The sequence below is a fragment of the Protopterus annectens genome, chromosome 5.part0, assembly GCF_019279795.1.
Source record: "Protopterus annectens isolate FY-2018-M chromosome 5.part0, PAN1.0, whole genome shotgun sequence".
Lineage (NCBI taxonomy): Eukaryota > Metazoa > Chordata > Ceratodontiformes > Protopteridae > Protopterus > Protopterus annectens.
Genome location: NC_056735.1, coordinates 1,412,188,774 through 1,412,213,630, shown reverse-complemented (window position 1 = coordinate 1,412,213,630; position 24,857 = coordinate 1,412,188,774). Strand labels below are relative to the sequence as shown.

The following is a 24,857-nucleotide window of genomic DNA, read 5'->3' as shown; positions in this document are numbered from 1 at the left end:
GTTTGCAATGGACACATACCATGAATAAGGCCCAGAAAAGAAAACTGAAATGGAACATAGAGGATTGCTACACAAAATATCTGGCTGACATGAAAATGACATTATCAACATAAGGCTTGTAAAAAAAAAAAAAAAAAAAGAGAGAGAGAGAGAGAGAGAAGGTCAAAAGGCTGTTGAGTGTAACTATGGTTAGATCACCTATGCATATCACTTCATTCCTGTAATACTGTAACTTGATACAGATAGATGTACATGAAAAAAAATCTGTAAAGAAATAAAGTTACCAAAATAATAGCTGAGGCTTACAATATACAGGCAGTCCCCGGGTTAAGGACGAGATCTGTTTTTTAGTCTGTTCTTAAGTCAAATTTGTATGTAAGTCGAAACAAGTACATATGGTTCTTATTAAATGTCACTTAGTCAAATGTTTGCCTCAGTTTAGTATTTGTTTTACTTTGCTTTACATATAAAATACTTTAGAAACACTTCTAAATAAAAAAAATCTTAAACTTAATACTGTATACTATAGTAATAACAATAACAATATTGTAAGTACAGTGTAATAACAGTACAGTAACTATGTTCATACACTACAGTGCAGTACAGTAAAATGTTCCATACAAAAACAAAAATTGTTAAACTTACCTCTTTTTAAGCTTTACTTCACGTTTCTGTACTACAGGCATCACCCACAAATGTTCTCTACTCTTTCCTGAACTTTCAGACCTCTGCCAGACCTCCTACTGTCATCTAGATCCTAGTGAGCCACAATGTCATTTGCCCATTCTACTGTACAGTACAATAACCGCTTTAATATTGTACTGTAGAAGACAGTGATCTTGACCAATCAGACCACCAATATAGTAATCTCTTAACGAATCAGATCTCTTGTTCAATGTGAAGGCAGAAGTAACTGGTCTACCAAGATGTGTGAACAGCTTCACAAATGGGGAAAATGGGGAAAAGGAAATTACAACATAATTCTTCATTTTCAGGGTAAGATTTGGGCAACTTTAAGGATTTTTATTTATTTTCATGTTATTTCCGACACTGCGGCAGCACGTTCTTTTCTATGGGTTGTCCTTATGTCAGATGTCTGTAACCTGGGTACTGCTTGTAAACATATTTTATGACTGAATAAAATGTCTTTCATTCAAAAGAATCTGTGAATCCCTTTGCAAGGAAAAGGCACAGCTTTATCTAAGTTTAGCATGTACCTCTCAACTGTTCAGAATTTCACAGAATTATCAGATTTTTGCCTCATATTTATGGTTCATTCTTCACAAAAGTACACTTATTGGGAGTAACTTAGTCATTTTGGTAATATAGGACAGGTACATATCCACACATTTAAAATTTTTTATTGATGTATACTTATGAGAACTGGGTTAAAATTGAGCAAAACATAACTAACGAAGCTTCAATCGGTTAACCTAGATGTACTAGTTAATGTGATAGTAGTAAACTATGGTATAAGTACCATGAAAAAGAAGGTTTTTATGAATATTATGCAACATCGAGCCACGCGCTCGAGAGACTTGAACCTCAGCGCTGAAATAAATAGGACATGCTGGAGGGACAGATTCATAACCCAGAGAGGCTCCCTTCACTCTGGAATAAAATCCCAGTCCAGGTTAGGCAGAGTCCCTCATTGACTCTCTTCAAGAGGAATCTTGATGAGTGGATGGGAGATCGTAGGTATACCCCGGGTATCACTTCTGTGGCATAGCAAAAGGGCATAGCAAAATTAATTTAAAATGGGTGGCGAAAGCCAAACACACTCTGGCTAGGCTTATAAATGCCCTAGGGCAGATAGCCTAGTATGAACCTATGAACCTATGAACACAATGTCTAGAATGATATGGCTTCTGAAGCTGTAAAGTAGCATTCTATACTTACCAGGTCACTCCTCATTTGTTGTCGCAGAAGAAGTTGTTTCTGGTCCATTGCCTGCCTTTGCATGGTTTGTGTTTTCTCCATTAAGGCTGCCTGCTGTGAGGTATTCACATAGCTCCCTCCAGCAATATGATTTGGATGAATGGGAGGACTTGGATTGCTGCCTTGGCCAGATCCTCCTTGTCTACTTGTGGGATGCAGCTCCTGGGAAAGAAAAAAAAGAGGAAATCATATACCTGTTTACATATTTTAAAAATATAGCAACAAAATCAGGTCATGATTCGGGAATCAAAACACATGCTAAAGGTGATTAAAACATGAGCAATAGAATTCTCAATTTGGGGTCATGAGTCAGATTCTAGTAGAATGTGACATTATTCCAACATTTGTTTTGATGCATATATTCTACTTGTATGCCATTGAAAGACACAAAGGCATGTTTTTTGTGAATAAAATAACATTTATAATCATAGCATTTCTGTTTAGTAGTTAATGGTTTATGACCCACCTAAAAAACAAAGTCCATTATGTATTGAAGGAGTGCTTATGTTCAGTCAGAACAATCCTGTACCATGGTTATGTGATATCTTTAATGCGTAAAAAAGAAAAAAAATCAGACTTGTATTCTTCTTGAGTCTCTTTAACACAATGCAACAGCTAACAGGAAGCTGCATTTATTTATTTTTCTATTTATCTTATGTTGGCCAGGTAAGTGCCACTATGCTGAGTAGCCTCCTTTAGGGGAGACATGAGGCAGCATTTATACTACTAGGGGAAATTTGGCCATGGCACTGGGGAACTTCCTCTACTTGTCGTTGTCAGTGAGACCCAGTTTGCAAGAGCATTTCCTGTTTCCATTCCAGGTGCAGAGGAAGCCCAGAGGAAAAAGGGAGGCAGATGGAGAGATAAGGAGATGATGGAGTGGTGAGAGAAATGGAGGAGAAAGCAAATATCAAGACTGGAGAATATGTACAGGATTCTGAGGAGGTGTTTCAAAGAAATCTGTTTGATGGAGATGAGTCAGCAAATGATAGATGTATAATTACAACCCTCTGGTCAGGAGGGTTATGGGATGATTTACTTTGAGAAATGGTGGTGCAGAGTGAGCCAGATAATGAAGGAGATATTTCCTGGGGGAACATTGTGGAGAAAATACAAAAGTAGGATGCAGAGACACTGCTGGAGTATAGTGGTGAGATGGAAAAGAAAACATGCACAGAAAGTAAAAGAAAGCAAAAGTGGAGTAGTAGAAAGGAAGGCAGAAGAAAATGAAAAATGGAAGTAAGTGGTAAGGATTCAAAGTAAAGAAGACAAAGAAATGGACAGGTATGAAGCGAGGGACAACGTAATAGCTCCTTTGGGTGTAAAAACACATGAGGTAAGAGCATTTATTCTTATTAACAAAAATACAATTTGTGGAATTATATTTGAGACTGTGTTTTTCAACGGAAAATTTTCTTGGAGAACATGAAAAAAGAAAGACTGTAACCCATGGAATCTTTATGTGATAATAGCATTTAACAGAGAAATGTTGTGTCTTTCGGCTTTTCCCGGTTAGGGGTCGCCACAGCAGAACTCCGGTCCGCTAATGATTGGCAGTAGATTTTTTACATGCCGAGTTGCCAGCCCTGACGCACAACCTTCAATGAAGGTGCGCCCATTCATGCATGTCTCCACTCAGAAGACACTTTAGCTGAGAATCGAACAGGACAACGTCTTACTATGAGGCGACAACACTACCGCAGCACCACCACCACAGTATTTAACAGAGAAATAAAAAAGAAAATTAATGTACAATTTTGAACAGAGATAGAAAGAGAGACTTTGAAAGGACATTTGAAAACTTTATATAAAGAAGTACTGGGCATTGTAAAAGTTTATGACAAAAGGGGTTTATGGACTGGTGGCTGAGATTGTAATATTGTGTTAAAATGGAAAGAGAAAAATATATACATATACCAAGTATCCATAGAAGACTTTATGGATCCAGAACTCTCCTACACCATCCACACAAACCAGAACTAAACCTCAGATGCTGCAACTACAAAGCAACACCATTAACTACTATGCCATCCCTTTAATTCTCCATGATAAATGTGGAGGGGATAGGGGTGTTGTAAAATACTAGGGACAACTCAAAACATGTTTCTTTTTTTTGTTGGAAAAGAAAGACATTTGATGAGTAACTATGACAAAAGAAAATGTTATATCTGTGGGGAAATAGAACATGAAAAATGTGAATTGAATGTTTTAAATGTAATAAAACTGGACATTTATGGATGGAAGCCAAAAGGACAATAACATTAAGGAAAAAGACAAAGGAAGAGAAGAAACTGAAGAAAGAGAATACATTTTAGAAGTAGTAGAAATGGAAGAAAAATTAGATGAGAAAAATAATAATAAAGAGGACATCGAAGAAGGTTTTGAAATGAGTGATGAGGAATACATAAATTGGGAGGTAATAAAAGAAAGACATTTCTATTGGTATAAGACATAAAAAGAAATTGTAAAAGGATAAGTACAAAAGAAAAAAAAAAGAAAGGAAATGGATGAAAACTAATATATACAGCAAATGATTGGGTGGTGGTATAATGGTTAAGGTGCTTGACTCACAGACACAAGGTATAGTGGTTGATCCTCACCTTTGGAAGGGAAATTGGATAGATTTAGAATGGCCTATTAAGAAATCTAGCTTAGTAAATAGCTATGAACTTATGAAACTAAGGGAAATGAAAAATTTTAGAGTAGTTTCTGTAAATATGAACAATATTAAGAATATAGGAGGAAGAATAGGGATTTTGCAGTGGTGTAATACATGTGATGTAGATGTAATTATATTAGAAGATACATGATTTTTAACAAAGGAAGAAAGATTACAAACAGAGAAACTATGGGGAGGAAAGATAATCTGGAATTTGGGAAATGAGAAATGTTCTGGAACAGTCATATTCTGTAGAAATATAGTAAAGATGTTATATGTAATTTAAGCAAAAATGGGAAGATTAACCATTGTAGATTAAAAATGGAAAGAACAAGTATACAGAATTACATTATATGCTTATACTAATTGTAAAGAAAGAGAATGGATATTTCATCAGACATCTGACTATGTACTGATTAATATGAATGTTATAATAACAAGAGACTTCAACTGTGATTTAAGAGGCAAGGGTTAAAAGAAAGAAAATGATAAAAGAAAAATATTGGAAGTTATAAGATTTGGTAAGCTGAAACTTTCGGACAACATTTCATGGACTTACAAAAAAGGGGTCTGTATAGAACAGATACAAGCATGCAAAATCTGAAGGTATGAATAGAACAGATACAAGCATGTAAAATCTGAAGGTATGAATAGAACAGATACAAGCATGCAAAATCTGAAGGTAATGCTACTCAATGCTAGAAGTCTAAACCTCAAAATGCACTCTCTCAAGGCACTCCTAAAAATGGAGAACATCGATATCTGCGCAGTAACTGAGACCTGGTTCAAGGCTCCAGAGAGCACCCCTGCAATACCAGGCTACAACTCTTACCACACTTTTCGGCCACCAAACCAAGACCAAAACACTAAAGGTGGAGGAGTGTCCATATTCACCAAGGATATTCACACCTCCAGGCTGGTTGCCCAACACAATGCATCTGAAATTCTCCAGGTGCAACTAACACTAGGTAAGACTGCAATCCAAATTGTAGCTTGCTACAGATCCCCTACCATGCCCCAAGATTCTCACTACACCTTTCTAAACATAATGGAAAATATTAAGATACAACCAAACACCCTAATACTGGGTGATTTCAACTACTCTACCATTAACTGGGAAAACTACTTGGGTACCAACACCTTTTCCCAATGGTTCTTGGAATTCATAAATGCCAATGTCCTAGATCAACTAATCCATTGTCCCACCAGGGGCTCCAATATCCTAGACCTGGTCATTACCAACATGGGAGATAGATGCTCCACACCAGTGGTCACCCCCTCATTGGTCAGGTCTGACCATAAGCAAATCACCCTTGACATCCACATCCCACCCCACCCCCCAGTAAGGAAACCTCCGTAAAAAACTTCTCCAAAGCCAACTTCATGCTACTCAAGTCAGAAGTGACAAACTTCATGGCAACCATGCAGACGGGATCTGAAAGTTCGACTGCTGAATCCTACACTAAGGCACTGTACGAGCACATCCACTCATGCATGAATCGTGCCATCCCAAATGGAACCAAGATGCTCTCCTCCAAAAAAAGGAAGCCAATCTGGTGGTCCCCTGCCATAAACAAACTATACAAAAGAAGGCAGAAACTGTTGCAGAAAAGAGGAAAATCCCAAGATGCAAAAAACTCCCTTATCAGCCTCAGTAAGAAGCTGAGATCCCTCATAAAATCCTCAAAAGCTAGTTATGAAAATAAAATTGCCAAAGATTCCAAAGACAACCACAAGGCATTCTATAGTTATGTCAAGAATTTAAATGGCAATGCCCAGAACTGCTCTGAGCTACAACAGAATGGTATTAAATATACTGATACCAAGGATATTGCCAATATCCTGGCAGATCGATTTAGTGCCAACTTCACCCCCCTCTCACCCCCTAAGGGGCCCATCTCAATACCAAAAGATTGCCAAATATCAGTAATCACGGCCACACAGGTAGAAACTGTGCTCTCCAAAGCTAAGAATACAGCATCCATGGGACCAGATGACATCCCGGGCTGTGTACTACATGAACTACAAAATGAACTGGCACCTCACCTAAGTGTCATGTTTAATCATAGCCTCACCTCAGGCTTTGTGCCCACTGAGTGGCACACAGCTACAGTTATCCCACTCCACAAGGGGGGATCCACCTTGGATCCCGGGAACTACCCTCCCATCAGTCTGATGAGCCTGATCTGCAAGGGCATGGAACGCATTATCATGGAACTTATAAACCAAGATATTGGCAACCTTTAAACACTGAACCACACCCAGTTTGGGTTTGTGAAGGGTTGATCTTGTCTCCTGAACATGACTGACTTCTTCGAATCAGTCTCCAGAGCTGTGGACGAGGGTAAGGCAGTCCACATAGCCTACCTGGACCTTGCCAAGGCCTTTGACAACATCCCCCACTCTGGAATCATAGATAAGTTTACTAAGCTGTGCATAGATCCCTACATCACTCGATGGGTTGCCAACTGGCTTACTGACAGAACCCAGACTGTAAACGTAGCCAACTCCAAATCCAGCTCCAGACAAGTGACAAGCGGAGTAACTCAGGGTTGAGTCCTGGGACCTCTCTTGTTTGGCATCTACTTCTCTGAAGTACAGGCCAGCACTAAGGGAATCTGGCTAACAAAGTTCGCAGATGACTGCAAACTGGGAGCCATTATTGAATCCCCAAATGATATGGATATTCTACAAAATGGCCTTACAGAAACAGATGCTTGGTGCCAGAGCCATGGGCTCAAGCTTAATGCCAAGAAATGTATAGTTATCCCATTTGGGAAAAACCATGTACCCATGAATTACCACATAGGTACAGGACACTAAACACCGAAAGTATGATGAGAGACTTAGGGACACAGGTGGACAGTGGTCTCAACTTCGATAACCACATCACCACAAAAGTCAGGAAATCCTTCTATGTGGCACACCTCATCACTAAGGGCTTTTCATCCAGAAAAAAGGAGGTCATTGTCCCACTGTACTCATCCCTCATTAGACCCATTATAGAGTATTCCATTTGGTATGTACCTCACAAGACATCTGCAACAGCTGGAAAGGCTGAAGAAATACCTCACTAAAAGAATCACAGGCCTAAAGCAGATGCCATATGCTGACCGTCTAAAAAAACTCTAGCTATATTCTGTGGCATATCTTCTACTCAGAGGCTATCTCTGCTTAACATACAAGGCCATGTCAAACCCTGAGCTGTTGGACATGCTCCACTTAAAAAAAATCCCATCCCTCAGAACCACACGCTACAGGGATATAAACCTTGTCATCACAATGAACAAAACATGCTGGAGGGATAGGTTCTAGACCCAGAGACTCCCCATACTCTGAAATAGACTGCCCATACATGTCAAGCAAAGTGCCTCTTTGGCCCTCTTCAAAAGGAACCTTGATGATTGGATGGGAGATAGGAAATTCACCCCGGGGATCACGTCAGTCACCCTGCTAGACAGGGGTCCAGAGAAGTAAATATTGTGGGAAGAAATAGCCAGGGAATTGTTATGGCTAGGCTTGTATAGGCCCTAGGGCCTATAGCCTAGTACTAACCTATGAACCTATGAATAGATTATTTTATAGTATCAGAAGGTTTAGTTACAGGAGAAGGGGAAGTAGTTGAAACAGGATTTTCTGATCATCTTACAATATGGCTAGAGAAAAAGGAAAACAAGGAATATATAAAATAGGCAAAGGAATAAAAAGGATAGATGAGAAAGCATGGAGTGAAGAAGGAAAGAAATAAGTAATACAGTTATGGAAAGATCATCTTACTTTGAGAAGATTTTATAAAAATTTGTCTGAATGGTGGATGCTATTTAAGGAAAATTATAAAAAAATGTTTTCTTACAGTAGCAATATAATGTGAGAAAAGTAGAGAAAGAAAATATGAAAGAACATATAAGAATGCATTTTAAAATTTTAGAATATAATGACAGAAAGTACTTTTACAAAGAAAAAGAATTATATGAAATAAATCAAGAAAAATACAAGAAATGTTATATGAGCAAAGATATTTTTACAAGTTAAAAGAGAAGAAGCATCAAATTACTTAAGCAGATTAGTAAAGGAAGATGGTAGTGTAACAAGAGAAATAAGAATGTAAAAGGAGAAACAGAAAGAACTCGGGACAAGATTATGAATAGTGTAGAGCAATATATACAAGAAATGCTTAAAGAATAAAAGAAGGTAGTGAAAAAACATGGGAAACAAAAAGTTAACAGAAAAAGAGAATAAAGAGTTGGAAAAGGAGATTTCTTTAAATGAGCTTGATAAAGTATTAGGGCAAGTAAATATAGATTCAATTGCAGTACCAGATGAATAGGGTATGAAATATATAATAAATTAAGGGATTGGCAAAAGATTTTGAACAAATGGTTAAATTAAGGTTTTATGTATAAAGAATTATGTAGTGGAATACTTAAATTCATATGGAGGACAGAATATAGAAGACAAGTAAAAACTGGGGACTGGTAGTATTGAATAGTAATGCTTATAAGATCTTTATGAAAATAATACAAAAGAGATTTGAAACTAAATGGAAGATATTATGTAAGACAGAATATACAGTATAAAGGGGAAGGGTTGTCAAGAATGATTAATGATAGAGAAATCATGGATGACTTTACGAATAGAAAAGAAAAACTGAAAATCATAATAGGAGACCTTAATAAGGCATTTGATACAATTGGACTTCAAATCCTATGGATAATAATGAAGGAATATAAGTGAGAAAGTTAAGAAATTACATATGTCAGTATATAGTAATAATGAAAAATACTTGTAAATGGCTTGTTAAACCATGAGGCACATATGAAGGGTGGTGTAAGTCAGGGATGTCCAATGAGTTCTATACTCTTTGCATTAGTTATGAATGCTATAGTATGGGACATACATTACAAATGAAGGAGGCGGGGTATATAATACATGAAAGGTTAAGAATTCCAGTTCTGTTAACATATGCAGATGACATTATAGTCATTACAAAACACAACATTTGGATAAAAAGAAGTAGCAATTTGCACAATGAGTATCTAGAGGTGATGGGAATGGCTTTAAATAAAGAGAGAAGTAAAGGTTTAGGTGATGTAGTAAAGATTGGGGTATGTACTTTGCAATAAATTAAATTTCTCTGTCAGGTATAAACTTTGGGAATAAAGATGTAAGTAGCATTCAAAGGGAAAAAAAACAACAGAAGAAAAAAACAAACCTGTCTTTTCTGGTGAACATATAAGTTATTGTTCGGAAAAAGGTGTATTTGATAAATTCAGTATTGATGGGAAAAACAGCATACTTAGCAAGTGTATTTATGTTTCCAACAGTATTTGAAAAGGAATTATTGCAGATATGTTTTCATTTATATGGGGTTCTAGATTAAACCCAGTAAAAAGAGGGGTTTTATATGTAAAAGAAGGTTTATGATTAATTAACCCTATGGTATGTGTTGTATCATTAAATTTGTACAAATTGCTAAAGTGGATAAATGAAAAAGATGAGAGATTAGTAGTAAAATTTTATAAATATAAGTATGATACATTTAAGGTTATGATAAAAACAATAAAAGAGAAAAAGAGTGCATAAATAAATAAAATGTTATCTATAAAATATTTTTGTGGAAAATAAAAAAAAAAATGATGGAATAGAAAAAGAAAAGTATGGTATAAGAATGTAATGATAAAACATTACTATGTAAAACCATGGGAAAATCTAACAGATGAAAAAAATCAAATGTATAAAAATAAGCAAATGGCATAGTCAAAAAGTTCAATGTTAAGATTTTTTTTTTTTTTTTGTGGAAGACTGGTAGTAGATAAATTGCCAGTAAAAGAAAATATGTCACATAAAAAAGAAAAGTAATAGACTATGTTTACATTGTCAAGAAGAAGAAACTCTGGAATTTGTGTTTTTGAAATGTAAAAGTATAAAAAGATTATGGGGGAAAACTATGTAAAGAATATGTTTCAAGGATATAAAAGAAGTGGATAAAATAAACATGGACATGATTAAATATGGATATTATAAGAACAGAATTAAAGAATATATAAGAGAAAAGTTATTTTAAGTTATATGTGTTATATGGAATGAAAGAATAAATGAAATTATGAAATAGATTTTAGCAACAATATTAAGTAAAATCAGATGGTGGTTATGCAAAAAGGAGTAGGTGTCTAATAGGGATGAATATTTAGTATGATTTTAAAGGAAATTATGTCTGTGTATTTTGTATATCTATATATTAGTACATTTCCAAGTATTTGCAAATATATAAATAGTTTGTAAATAAGAGTTATTTTTGTATATATAAATAAAGGATCCCTACTCTTTTTGATAGGTGCTGTGGGATCTTTTACTTCTACCTGAGCTACCACCAACTCAAGCAAATGGAGCCATGGTTTAACATCTCATCTGAAGGACAGCACACTCAGGAATGCAGCATCCTGTAGGTGTACCATTTATAAGCTAAAGCAGCCAAAGTCAACTACAAAAACATTGACTGCATATGGTCCAAAACATAGAAGCTGACACATCAATACGCAGGTGCTGAGAAATGCCCTTGGTGCATGCAATCTTTTAATTTTTACAGATTAAATAAAACATTTTTTTTGCAGATTATATATCGTTGCTCAGATCTCAGACAAACGGGGTTAAGGAAATATTTCCCAAACACTGTATTTGTGTGATCTGTTAATCAAAATCCTAGCCAATCATATGCAGTCTACTAGACAGCTGTCATCCTAATGCCCACTGGATATAATCACTACTACCCTGTGTGTTTTATAGGGCAGCTTCATGGAAGCAATAGTCTGTGAATCACCCCCCCCCCCCACTAATTATATATAGCAATTCTGAGATCACACAGTAGTGGGGATAAGTCAAATTCCCAGTTCCTGCTATACCAAGACCTCACACAAACATTATCCAGCAGCCAGGTAAACAATGCAAAAAAAATGTTCACTCTTTTGAACATTCAATATTATGAAGAGCAACCATAAACATACATGCATATATATATATATATATATATATATATATATATATATATATATATATATATATATATATACACACACACACACACACGCACATATCTATATGTATATCTATCTATCTATATATATATATATATATATATATATATATATATATATATATATACATATATTTACACACACACATATATATATATATATATATATATATATATATATATATATAGTGATATATTTGTAAGATATTTTTCTCTTTCTCACAATGCACTACTTGTCTCAAAAAATATAAAAACATTATGTCTTACCCTCTCATTCAGTATCCTCTTTCCATTTACTTAGAATTCCAGTACTCAGAGTTATTATTTATGTCCTGACCTTTATTATCCTCTGGAATAAACTCCCACTTCATGTGAAACAGAGCTCCTCAATGACCCTATTAAAGTGCAATCTTGACAACTGGATAGGAGACCATAAATTCACTCTGGGTGTGGCACCTATGTCCCTCATGGACAGGGGTATTCAGTGTTGATCATAGATCGCTCTGCTAATAATGACTAATCTAACCATGGTCAATTAGGAAACAAGGGTATTACATGGCTAGATTTGCAAAGGCCCTAGGGCCATTAGCCTAGTAACCTACTATGAACCTATGTTCAGTAACATTTTTTAGTGTTGTTTTAATTATTTGTCACATTTTAAACTCACTGTAAGAAACCTTTCATGCCCAACTGCACAATAGTGTTCAAACTAGATTTTTTGAAAGCTTAGGAATTTAGTCAGATTATGATATGTGGCATTGTAGTCACATTGATTCTCTAATACTGCACAGTAAAGTTGCTATACATACCCAAACATAATAGGTTTATTGTCCCTCATTTTATTTTCTCCAATTCTTTTGGGTTTATAATACCATGACAGGAATGGACCCCATTCCTAAGTCAGAGTATGATTAAAGTTCATATAATTAGTACTGTTTCAGTCTTTGTTGCTAGCCAAGTGCTCTTTGCAGCACTCGCAATGTGCCCAGAACGGAATCCTTTTACAATTCATAGGGAGTTACATGTATTGGTAGCTTATCCAAACAAGACTGTAAATTCTTTTTTATGAGATCCATTGCTTCTACTGTTATTGGAGCTGTCTGGGTATCCTTCCTCCACATTGCCCTCATTTGTGCCTTCAAATCCTGGTATTTTATGATTTTGTGTCTATCTGTATGCAAGACACTGTAATCACTGGGTGTAGCAATTTCGGTGAGCAATGGCACTTTTGTCCTCTTTTCATGGACTACTATATCTGTGTGTCTCACATCAATTTTTGAACTGTTGGCAATGGGTAATCCCATATGATATAAACTTAATTATTCTGTATAATACTTTGTGGCTTATGTTTCTAATGCTTCTCAGCTACTTCAGTATTATAATGTTTGTACCATCTCCAATGCAACAGTCTTCTCGCATTATTATGCCTATCAGCATACAGTCCCTCTGCCATTAGTGTTTCACAGCCAGAAACAAGATGTGCAACTGTTTCCAGTTCTGTTTTACAGAACCTGCATGTGTCTGTTTCTCCCACATATTCAACGGACTTTGTAAACCAACATGTATGTAGTCCACTATCCTGGGTCACCAGTATTAATCTTTCATCTTTTGATTTAAATTCACCTCTCCTTAACTATTTCACTGTCAGTTCCTGATTGACATGAGGTTGTTCCAGGATTTTTCTGTACTTGCAGCTATATCTATGCTTTTTCCACATTTCTTGCCTTCTAATACAATCCTTCTTATAGTCTTTCTTTTTCTGGCACATTTAGTTGCTGCCTGATTTTTGTCTACTTTTGGTTTGATTTCCATTCCTGTTTGACACAGATATACTTCTGCTAAACTACGTAAGGCAGTTATATTAGATGTGTTCTCTTTCCACCTGTACAGTTTAATTTCTCCAAGTCTTTTGGGTTTTTAATACCATGACAGGAATGGGCCACATTCCTAAGAAAAGTATGATTAAGGTTTGCGAAATTAGTATTGTTTCAATATTTGATGTTAGCCAAAAGTGCTCTTCGCACCACTCACAATGTGCCCAGAACTAACTCCTTCTGCAATTCATACAGTTACATGTGTCAGTAGCATATCTAAATAAGACTGTTAATTCTTTTTTATAAGACCCATTGCTCCTACTACTATTGGAACTGTCTGGGTATCCTTCTTCTACGCTGCCCTCATTTCTGCCTGCAAATCCTGATATTGTATAACTTTGTGTCTCTCTGTATGTAAGACAGTATAGTCACTAGGTGTAGCACTTTCAGTGATCAATGCTACATTTGTCATCTTTCATGGACTATTACTTTTGGTTTTCTTGCATCTGTTTTTTGCATTGTTGGTAATGGGTGATCCCATGTGATATAAACTTCATCATTCACTGTAATGCTTTGTGGCTCATGTTTCCAATGCTTCTCAACTATTTCAGTATTATAAGGTTTGCACAATCCTCAATGCAACTGTCTTGCTGCATTATTATGTCTTTCAGTATATAGACCCTCTGCCATTATTGTGTCACACCCAGCAATAAGATTTGTGCCTGTTTCTAGTTCTGCTTTACAGAACCTCCATTTGTCTGCTTCTCCCACATGTTCAATAGACCACGTGTGTGTAGGCCACTATCCTGGGCTGCTAATATTAACCTTTCATCAGTGGTGCTGGAAGATGCTGAAGGCTGGGGGGGGGGGGTCCAGAGGGGCATGTTGTGACTTGAAAAGGGCATTTTTTACTTTTTTCTTCTACTGTTAACTGTGATAAAAGATGTACACATATGATATGTGTTGAATAGCTGCATATACAGCCAACTGTTGTTGCATTAAGAATAATTCCACATAAATTTCATAGTAAAATTATAAATGAAACTACTGTCTCTCATCACCCCATTCCAAGTGTGAATGGGACATGTACTTTAAACTGAATGCCTGTCCTTTCAGTAAATCATTCAAAAAGACTGCCTGTGTACTAAAACCCTGAATAGGTAAATGAAAGGAAGACAGACGTTTGAACAGGCAACATTAAACTCTGGCATCTGTGTATTATTTAGGGATTGCAACACTTAAACTACATAGTGGTGAACAACAATTGCAATTGCTATATGACATGGACTCTGTGGTTTCAATCTGTGTTTGGCCATAGTCCAGACAGCCTTGTGTACACTTTACATTGTGAAAGTGGATACAGTAATTTTCAAATTAGGAATAAAAGTATACAGTGAGCTGTTAGCACTATAGTCAGAAATTGACTAAAGCCAGAGTCCATGCTTCCATTTCCTCTGCTATGTCCTAGAGTGTTGGGGCAATAAATGCTCATTTCTGAGTTTGACTAAAAGAACACACACACACACACACACACACACACACACACACACACACACACACACACACACACACACACACACACACACACACACACACACACACACACACACACACACACACACACACACACACACACGCGCACACACACACACACGCGCGCGCACAACCACAGACTTTGCTACTTAAATCTGCATTATGAGTTTTCAGTCCAACTAGTACTTCAACTGTAGAAAATAATATTGAAATAAAATGCAAATTTGCATGTAATTATTTCGGGATGTAGAAAAGTACAGTTATTTAGGTAAATTTACTATAACAGTAAATGTTCAAATGATCCCTGCTGCAGTAGCCTAAGCTATATGTTTTATACTCTGCAAAGCTTCAGGGCACGTTCCACTCACCCAAACCATTAGCTTGAGCTGAGCTGGCTAAAAAGACAGTTTTGGGTGCTAAGACCTTCAGAGCATTCATGCCAGCTGAGAGAGGGAGGCTGAGCCATGAGAAGATATTGAGATATTGCTAGGGGAAAAAAAAGCCCACACACTGGAATAAAATAATATATTCTTCATATTTATCATTGCTGTGATAGCCTAAGCAGTATGGGTAGATTATCACAGCCTAGAACAACTGGGAGGTAGAAGAAGGGTTCAGGAAGCCCTGGAGAATAGTCCTAGCAAAACTTGACCTAGATCTGGAGAAGGAATCTGGCTTGTTGTGCTTTGTGAAAGTATGTACAGAGGACCAAGTTTCTGCTTCAAGAATACTTCTATAATTCAACCCTTCCCAAAAAAATATACATGAAACCAAGACATGATAGAATATGGCTTGATCCTGCCTGGAAGAGTTTTGTTGCGTTGGGAATAACAAAAGATAATAACCCGAGATATCCATTTGTAAATAGTTTGCTTTGACACAGGTTGTCCCTTCTCCTTACCTTAACAAGAAATGAACAACTGAGCGGAAGTTCTGAAAAAGTTTGTAATGTCAAGCTAGTATCTAAACTATCTGTGGACATCCAAGGTATGAAATATCGTTTCTCCTTCATGTTGGAGCTCAGGGAATCATACAGGAATATGGATAGTTTGGCTTTAAATAAATTTGAATGCCACTTTAAGCATAAAAGAAGGCTTAGTTTTCAAGGAAACTCTGTCCTGTAGAAAATGAAATAAGGTTGACTACCGTAAGAGCTTTCAACTCAGATATTCTTCTTGCAGAAGTCAAAGCAAGGAGTAAAACATTTTTCCATCTTAAGAACATTAAGTCAGCCAGATGAGCTGGTTCAAACAGAGCAAGTGTTAGCTTCTCCAACACAAAATTAATGTCCCAAGGAGGAGCCACTGGTTTTCTTGGAGGTCTCTTACGCAAAACCGCTTTAAATATATATCGACATGGGAATGCCTTGAAAAAGGGGGATCCATGGGCAGACATGCTGAAATGGCAAACAAACAAACCTTGGTAGAGGAGTAAGGCAGGCAAATAGAAAAGTAACTCATACAAATAATGTAAAACAAGTAAAACACTACTCTGAATGAGTTCAGGTTATGTTCTTGACGCCAACTAGACAAGCATTTCCATTTGCTTAATATATGATTTTCTAGCAGAGGGCTTTCTTGCCCCTATTAGTACCTCCTGCACATCCTCAGTAAACAAGTGCCTAAAAGGTACTAAGAACCCAAGATCCAGGCAGTCAGCTAAAGCTGTTTGCAGCTGGAATATATAAAATGTCCCTGTTCTTTTTTTTTTTAAACAAGAAACATCTGTATTAAATTATCACTTATGGCATAGACAATCATACATTTATACAAATGAAAACAAATCATATTGACATATTTTCAGTTACAGACATTATACATCACTTATAATCTATCCAGTCATTGCCAGTCAAACATTACAAAGCTCTTTCAATGACTGCCTTCCCTTAAACCTCATTCCTCCTTCAAAATGTTATTCTGCATGTTCCCACTATTCCTGTTTTTTTCCATATAGTTTGTTCTACCCTTTTCTAAAGTTCCCATTTCCAGTTGCTTTATCTCTGTTACTATATTCACTACTTCTAGCACAGTTGGTTTAGACTTTGATATCCATTTTCTGGTAAATGCTTTTTTGGCAGCCACCATAAGTAGATTCAGCAAGGCCTTACTATGTCTAGGCAATTCCAATTCTGTATCGCAGATCAAAAAGATCATTTCCTTAGTTACACCAGTATGTTCACCCAGTATTTCTGATACAGTAGTCTGCAGGGAATTTTTAAAGTCTGCCAATTTGTTGCAATCCGAAATAAATATGTTTCCATTTAAAAAAAAAAAAGGTAAAAGCAGTATTCACGAAGAACGAATCAATTCCACCAAGTAGACAATTTTATTCACTAAAAATTAAACCACGTATACATCCACCATGAACGCCTTCACAGTACATTCACAAGTGTTTTCGTCAGTTAATTGACTTCAGTTTAGTGAATAAAATTGTCTACTTGGTGGAATTGATTCGTTCTTCGTGAATACTGCTTTTACCTTTTTTTGAGTGACATTTTGGCAGTATTATCCATTTATTTGTTTTTCTATGTTTCTATTTACCTCTTTCACCTCTGTTCATGTATGACTAAATCCAGTCTGTGAGGAAACTTATGGTAATTGCTCCTGGCCAATTCCAAAAGAAGGGATAAACACTGTTGCCTGGGCTAGAAGGGAGTCACCATAATGATCTTGGGAGATTCTTTCTGAATTTTCAGAATTACCTTGAATATCAGAAATGGGAGAAAAGCATACAGGAACATTTCTGTCCAAGGAAAGGAAAAGACATCTGTCTTCCAGGCCTTATTGCATTAAGTCTTGGAGAAGAATTTTGCCAGCTGATTGTTCATTGGGAAAGCAAAAAGACCTACTTGAGGAACTCTCCAGAGATGGATCAAATCTTGCAAGACCCCCTGATCTTGTTTCCATTCATGAAGGTCTGCCTTTGTCCGGCCCAGCTTTGCTCTGATAGAATGTAGGAAGTAGAGTGAGATTCTGCTGTAAAGCTATATCTCGTGACAACATGGCTAGTTTGCAAAGGAGGTAAGACCTGGTTCTCCCTTGCTTTTTTATGTACCACATCACTGTGGTATTGTCCGTAACAACTTGAAATGGTTCTGGGGACCGAAGGTTATTTCGAGAGTTGAGTGCCTTGATAAGGGCCAACTTCTCCTTGACATTTATGTGCTTTTGTTTGCCTTTGTTGTCCTAGATACCTTGTACTTTTATGCCCCTAATAAAGTGCAAGGTAACTGTGGTGACTGACTGTTTTGGAGCAGGAGGGGAGAGGGAGAGACCTGGATTCAGGGTACATTATGTCTCCACCAAGTGATTTATCTTCCCACACATCCAAAAACTGGAATCTGAAAAGCTAACAGGTGTTGGTGCTGGGACCAAACAGACTTCAGATCCCAGTGTATCTTTCTCATGTGGAGTCTTGCTAGAGGTATCATGAGAATCATAGATGCCATGAGACACAGAATCCTGAGGTATTCCCTCACTTGCCCATTAAGGGGACCCCAACAGTCATAGAAGACATTGTTAACCCCCAGTCCATAGTGGCTGTATGTATAACACCAAAGGGATAAGGGGAAAAACCCTGGAACAGATCTAAATTTAGATATATTTTTCCTGTAGAAGAAAATGTCTTTGTACAGAAGTTCTCTTGGAATCCCAGCCTGCATATGAGATCTCTCACCAAAGACAGAGATTATTGACACTTGGAAAAGGGTCTGCATTGATAAGCAAGACATCTAAATATGGAAAAATGTGGATACCATGTAGCCTGAAATGTGCTATAAATGGAGCTAGACGCTTTGTGAACATTCTAGGGGCAGCGGATAGCCCAAAGGGTAAGGCAGAAAATGGATAAAATGATCCAGATACATAAAGCCTTAAGAAAAATCTGAAGCGTTAATGGATAGTAATGTGATGATAAGCATATTTTAAATCTAAAGTTACCTAAAAATCTGAAATGGGGAGTAAGGGATAAGAGATTGTGAAAAGATCTTGAACTTGGGTACTATCACAAACTGGTTAAAAAAAGAAAGGCCTGTAGGCATTTTCTCTTTTTTTGGCATCAGAAACATTCTGGAATGAAACTTCTTCCCCAGTGGGAAAAAGGAACAATTTCTATTACCCCCTTCCTGATAAAGCATGTGTTGTATGACGAGAGGGAACAGAGGGGTTTGGTCTGGGGATATGGAATAATTCCATGTAAAGGAGGATCTCTTCCAACTGAGTAAGTCTCAGAACCCATTTCTCTGAAACAACCTGTTTCCAAAGAGAACAGAACTGGAGAGTCTGACTTTCTGGAAGGGATAAGAGACTGCCAGGGTGGGAGGTGAGACAAGGACCCCTTACATATTCATTCTAACTGCCCTTTGTTCTGGAGGGCTCCTGCTTTCTTTTAGGGAACCTCCCCCCATTGTTTTTTAATGTCTGCTTACCAGCATATTGCTGACACTGTTTATTTTGTTTTGTTTCTTGCTGAAGTTGGACAAGTGAGCGAAGTAGCCCCATGATTCCAGTGCCCATGCCTTTCATCTTTTGGTTTAAATCCATCTCTCCTTAACCATTCCTGCTTCAGATCCTGATCGACATAAGATTGTTCCAGGAGTTTTCTGTTCTTGCAAGTACATTTATGCCTTTTCCCCATTTCTTGCCTTGTCATCTGATCCTTCTCCTTATATTCTTTCTTTTGTTTTTCGGCACATTCAGTTGCTACCTGACTTTTGTCTACTTCTGGTTTGGTTTCCATTCCAACTTCATATTGATATGCTTCTGCTAAACTAAGCAGGGAAGTCATCTTACATTTGTTCTCTTCATGTTTCAAAACTTTCACTATGTTTGGATCTAGTAAAGTCATCACATATGTTTGTAGTCCTGTTATTGCAGATCCTTGCATGTAATCAGTTTCACTGAGACCCATACCTCCTTCAGAATGAGGAATATATAATCTTGGTAAACACTGATTTTTAGATATCATTTGATAAGCATGAACCATTTTTCTTGTTTTCCTGACCAACTGATCCAATACCTTTTGGGTCCAATCAATTACCCTAAAATTATAAGTTAGAACAGAAAGAGCAAATTGGTTTATAGCTTGGACTTTGTTTCTAGATGTCAGGGCTATTTTCAGTATTAATTTTTATCTTCTAAAATATTCCTTACTTAGTTTTGTTTGTGTTTGTTCAGTTTTATTGTCAATCCTTCATCATTTCCCAAATATTTTTACACTCCCTCCTGCTCAAGTTCCTTTATATCACATTCCTGCCCCAGACTGATATATTCTTGGTGCTGCAGTTTTCCTGCTTTAAATATTGCTTTTGCACATTTATCAAGACCAAATGACATTCTTGTATCATCTGAGAATATTTTGACCATTTCCAGTTGTGCTTTCAGTTCTTCATCTGATGAACTATACTTTTTTAAATCATTCACAAAAATTAGATGAGAAGTCTTTACACTTTGTTGTTGTCTGGGAGTCAAATTGTTACTATGACCTAATTTGTTAAGTAGACTGCTTAATGGGTTAAGGGCAAGGCAAAAGAACAGTAGTGACAAAGTGCCACCTTGGAATTTCCCCCTTTGAGTTTTTATCCCTGCTTCATGGTCACTGTAATGTAATTTATCAATACAGGGTGTATCTTATACTTTACATCTGTAAGCACTCCGTTTTCCATGACTGTGGGACGTTGTCAAATGCTTTTTGTAACCCATCCATGCCATACATAGATTCTTAACCTTTTTTACAATTCTCCATTATGACTTAAAAAATAAATGAGCCTTTACTCCATATAATTTTCTTTTGTTTCTCTTTTATTCTACTGCCATGACTGAGTTTTCTTTTAAATGACTATAAACCCTTTCGGCATCAATTCCAATACCTAGGTTATGCATTGTTGGAAGGCAAGTTATTGGTTCACTCTTAAGGAGGAGTATCATTTTTCCTGTTGTTAACCAGGTGGTGTCTGTTTGGCGTGCACATATAAGTAATTCTTACCCAGGGTTAAATCTTTGTCTCAAAATGTTAATACTTTAAGCCAAAAGATACAGTGGATATAAAAAGTGTACACACACTGTTAAAATACCAGGTTTTTGTGATATAAAAAATGAGACCACAATAAATCATTTCAAACCTTTTCCCACCTTTAATGTGACCTATAACCTGTACAATTCAATTAAAAAACAAACAAATCTATTAGGGGAAAAAATATAAAAAATAAAAAACGTAAAATTAGCTGGTTGCATAAGTGTGCACACCCTTAAACTAATACTTTGTTGAAGCACCTTTTGCTTTAATTACGGCATTCAGTCTTCTTGGGAACACACCTGCCATCAATTAAAGAGACTCTGATTAACCCCAAATAAAGTTTGTTTGTCCTAGTAGGATTTTCCTGACGTTTACTCAGTTGTCTGCTACAGCAAAAGCCATGGTTTGCAGAGAGCTTACAAAGCATCAAAGGGATCACATTATTGAGAGGTATCAGTCAGAAGAAGGGTACAAAAAAATTTCCACAGGATTGGATATGCCATGGAACACAGTTAAGACAGTCATCAAAAAGTGGATAAAATACGAGACAACAGTGATGCTGCAAATAACTGGAGCCCCTCCAAAATTGATCAAAAGATAAGATGAAAACTGGTCAGGGAGGCTGCCAAGAGACCTACAGCAACACTGAAGGAGCTGCAGGAATTTCTGGCAAGTACTGGTTGTGTACTACATGTGACAACAATCTCCCATATTCTCCATATGTCTGGCCTATGGGGTAAGGTTGCAAGACGGAAGGCTTTTTTTACACAGAAAAACATCCGGGCCCAGCTAAAATTTGCAAAACAATACATCAAGACTCCCAAAAGCATGTGGGAAAATGTGTTATGGTCTGATGCGACCAAGGTTGAACTATTTGGCCACAATTCCAAAAGGTACGTTTGGTGCAAAAACAACACTTTGCATCACGAAAAGAACACCATCCTCACTGTGAAGCATGGTGGTGGCTGTATCATGCTTTGGGGTTGCTTTTCTTCAGCTGTAACTGTGGCTTTAGTCAAGGTGGAGGGAATTATAAACAATTTCAAATACCAGTCACTTTTGGCCCAAAACCTTCAGGCGTCTGCTAGAAAGCTGAAGATGAAGAGGAATCTCACCTTTCAACACGACAATGACCCCAAGCATACATCCAAATCAACAAAAGAATGGCTTCAACAGAAGAAAATTAAAGTTTTGGAATGGCCCAGCCAGAGCCCAGACCTAAATCCAATAGAAAATCTGTGTGGTGACCTGAAGAGGGCTGTGCACAAGAGATGCCCTTGCAATTTGACAGATTTGGAGAGATTTTGCAAGGAAGAGTGGGCAAATATTGCCAAGTCAAGATGTGCCCTGCTGATAGACTCCTACCAAAGAAGACTAAATGCTGTAATTAAATCAAAAGGTGCGTCAACAAAGTATTAGTTTAAGGATGTTCACACTTATGCAACCAGCTTATTGTAAGTTTTTTTTATTTTTTATATTGTTTCCCCTAACAGATTTGTTTGTTTGTCAATTGAATTGTACAGGTTATAGATCACATTAAAGGTGGGAAAAGTTCTAAAATGATTTATTGTAGTCTCATTTTTGTATATCACAAAAACCTGTCATTTTAATAGGGGTATGTACGATTTTTATATCCACTGTATGTACTGCATCTGGGCCTAGGGTTTTCCATTTAGGTGGAATTTTGCGGGAACATTTTGCTTGGTTTCCCAGTTCTCTATAAAACATTTTGGATCATCGATGAATTGCTTATTCTGTACTTTTCCTTTACATTTATCTACATATCTTATAAGCTCTTATGCATGTGCCGATGCCCTTAGTTTATTACTTGCAATAGCGCACAATAGATCCTGGTCTGTTCTAATACTGTGCATTGCTTTTATCATGTCTACCTGTAGTTATGTTGATCTGTTCCCTCTTCTATACTCTTCTAACAGTGACACTTGTTGTCTTAATTACTTTACAGCTTTCTCTGTTCAGTACTTTCATGATGGCATTTGATTTCTTAACTTCCTTTCCTTTATTGCCCTGTATTTTTGTGGTAAGACTTTATTTATCATTAATTTAGTTGCACAGAAATACATCCTATTTACTTCTGTTATATCACATCAATTTCCTGTTAATAGTCTTGATTAATTTGTCCATTTGTTTTATCAGACTTCTAGCATTTTGGGTCCTACTGACTTTCTGTAATCTATTTCTTTAATTGAACTTAATATGTCTATCCATCTCTATTAAATCAAGCAATGCTTCCGTTACATCTTTTTCTTCTAAACTGAGGGCACATTCTTTATTATCTGTTTCCTGTGGGCATTCTACAGAAAGTTCCAGAACATCATCCTATGACATATTCTCTTCAGCTGTAGCCTGCATCCATTCAATGCCCTTTCATATGGGAACTCACTGGCTTATCACTCTACAACATTGATTGCGTCAGAGTTGCTACCGTTTCCTGCTCCTTCCCTTGCTGTACAACTCCAGCTGAACTTATGCACTGGTTTCCCACTGAAGACTCCTAAGCCTTCTTCATTTGGCAACTGGTGAGATGTTTCACATTCCACCTGGTTCAGCTTACTTTGGGGACTCATTATTCCATCATGCTTTGACATTACCAGAGCTGGATTTTCTACACTAAATCCTACAGTTTGCATGTAATCCATAAATTCAGTTTACATTTCTTTAACGTCTTCATTACAAATCAGCTTTTCTACTTTCCTCCTTTGTTTTCCTACTGTTTGTATTGTGAAATTTTCCATATCTGGGTGCCTTAACCTGTATTTCTCGTCAAATATCTTTGTTGCAGCTTTTTTGTATTGATTAGTTTTACTTTCTGCTTTGCAAAAATATGGTCCCTGTGTAAAGAAAAGGATGTAGTTGCGAATGGCAGTACACATAAAAAGGGTTGTGAATCCTCAGAGCTTAATTAGTTTGTGAACGCCTTACTACACAGGCTGTTTCCCAAACTAAAGTCCCTAAAAATATGATGGATAATATGATATAAGAGCCAAGAAGACACACACACATAAATAATGTGTCATGGAATTTCATCCTATCCTATTTGGTGTGCTTTGAGCAACATGAATAGCATACCATGTCACAGAAGATCATTTTTTATGGAGGAAAATGCACTAAGAGAAGAGATTGTTCTTCAAATGTAGTTTTTCTTTATTGGTTTAGCAGTGGAAGCAGCAATGTTCTGTCCAGTATTTACAAGATGGCAACAGTAAGTAATACAAGAAAACACTTTAAAGAAGACTGCAGCAAAGTCAATGTATTTTAGGTATGCCTTTTTAAATAGCATACAAATTTATGGTAATATCTGAGTAAACAGCAAAAGTTTCTAAAAATAAATAGTTTAAGAAGTCTGTTTTGACACTGATAAAAAGAAGTTTCGTATCAGTTGCTCCCATATTTGTGCTCATGGAAAACATATATAGTGTCCAAAACTAACCTTTCCTTTTTTATAGTGAGTACAGTTTAGATCTGCACAAATATTCCCAGTTTTGGTAAAAATGACAACAGACGGCAAACCTGTGAATTCTGAGGTTGGTACTGGGAGCAGTGTAACCATTATGAATGATACAATAAAAAAGTAGCAAGGTGCTGCAGCCAGTTGATGTTATATTGACATGTACATAGGACAGCATATGAAGACAGTGGAAGCTGCTTATGTGACATTGTTTATGAACAAAAAAATCAAACAATATCTTTCATGATAGTTAATAGAACTGGCCCAAGTTTGCTGGTGAGACAGTTGAATAAGTCAGTTAGACTTGGGAGACATAAAGCACATATATTTTGAGAAGCTTTAGAGAAGGTGCTTGATAATCATGAAAATGCAATTAAAATAATGTGGGTTAAAAGGAACCAC

At 36.7% G+C, this 24,857-nt stretch overlaps 1 protein-coding gene across 1 annotated transcript in view; it reads right to left on the bottom strand.

The window, feature by feature from the left end:
* MAML2 (mastermind like transcriptional coactivator 2) overlaps positions 1–24,857 on the bottom strand; it is a 1,294,417-nt gene that overhangs the window by 79,764 nt on the left and 1,189,796 nt on the right. The window contains exon 3 of the mRNA XM_044071221.1: positions 1,900–2,100. Within this exon, the coding sequence (XP_043927156.1) occupies positions 1,900–2,100 (201 nt within the window). The remainder of the gene's footprint in view (positions 1–1,899; positions 2,101–24,857) is intronic.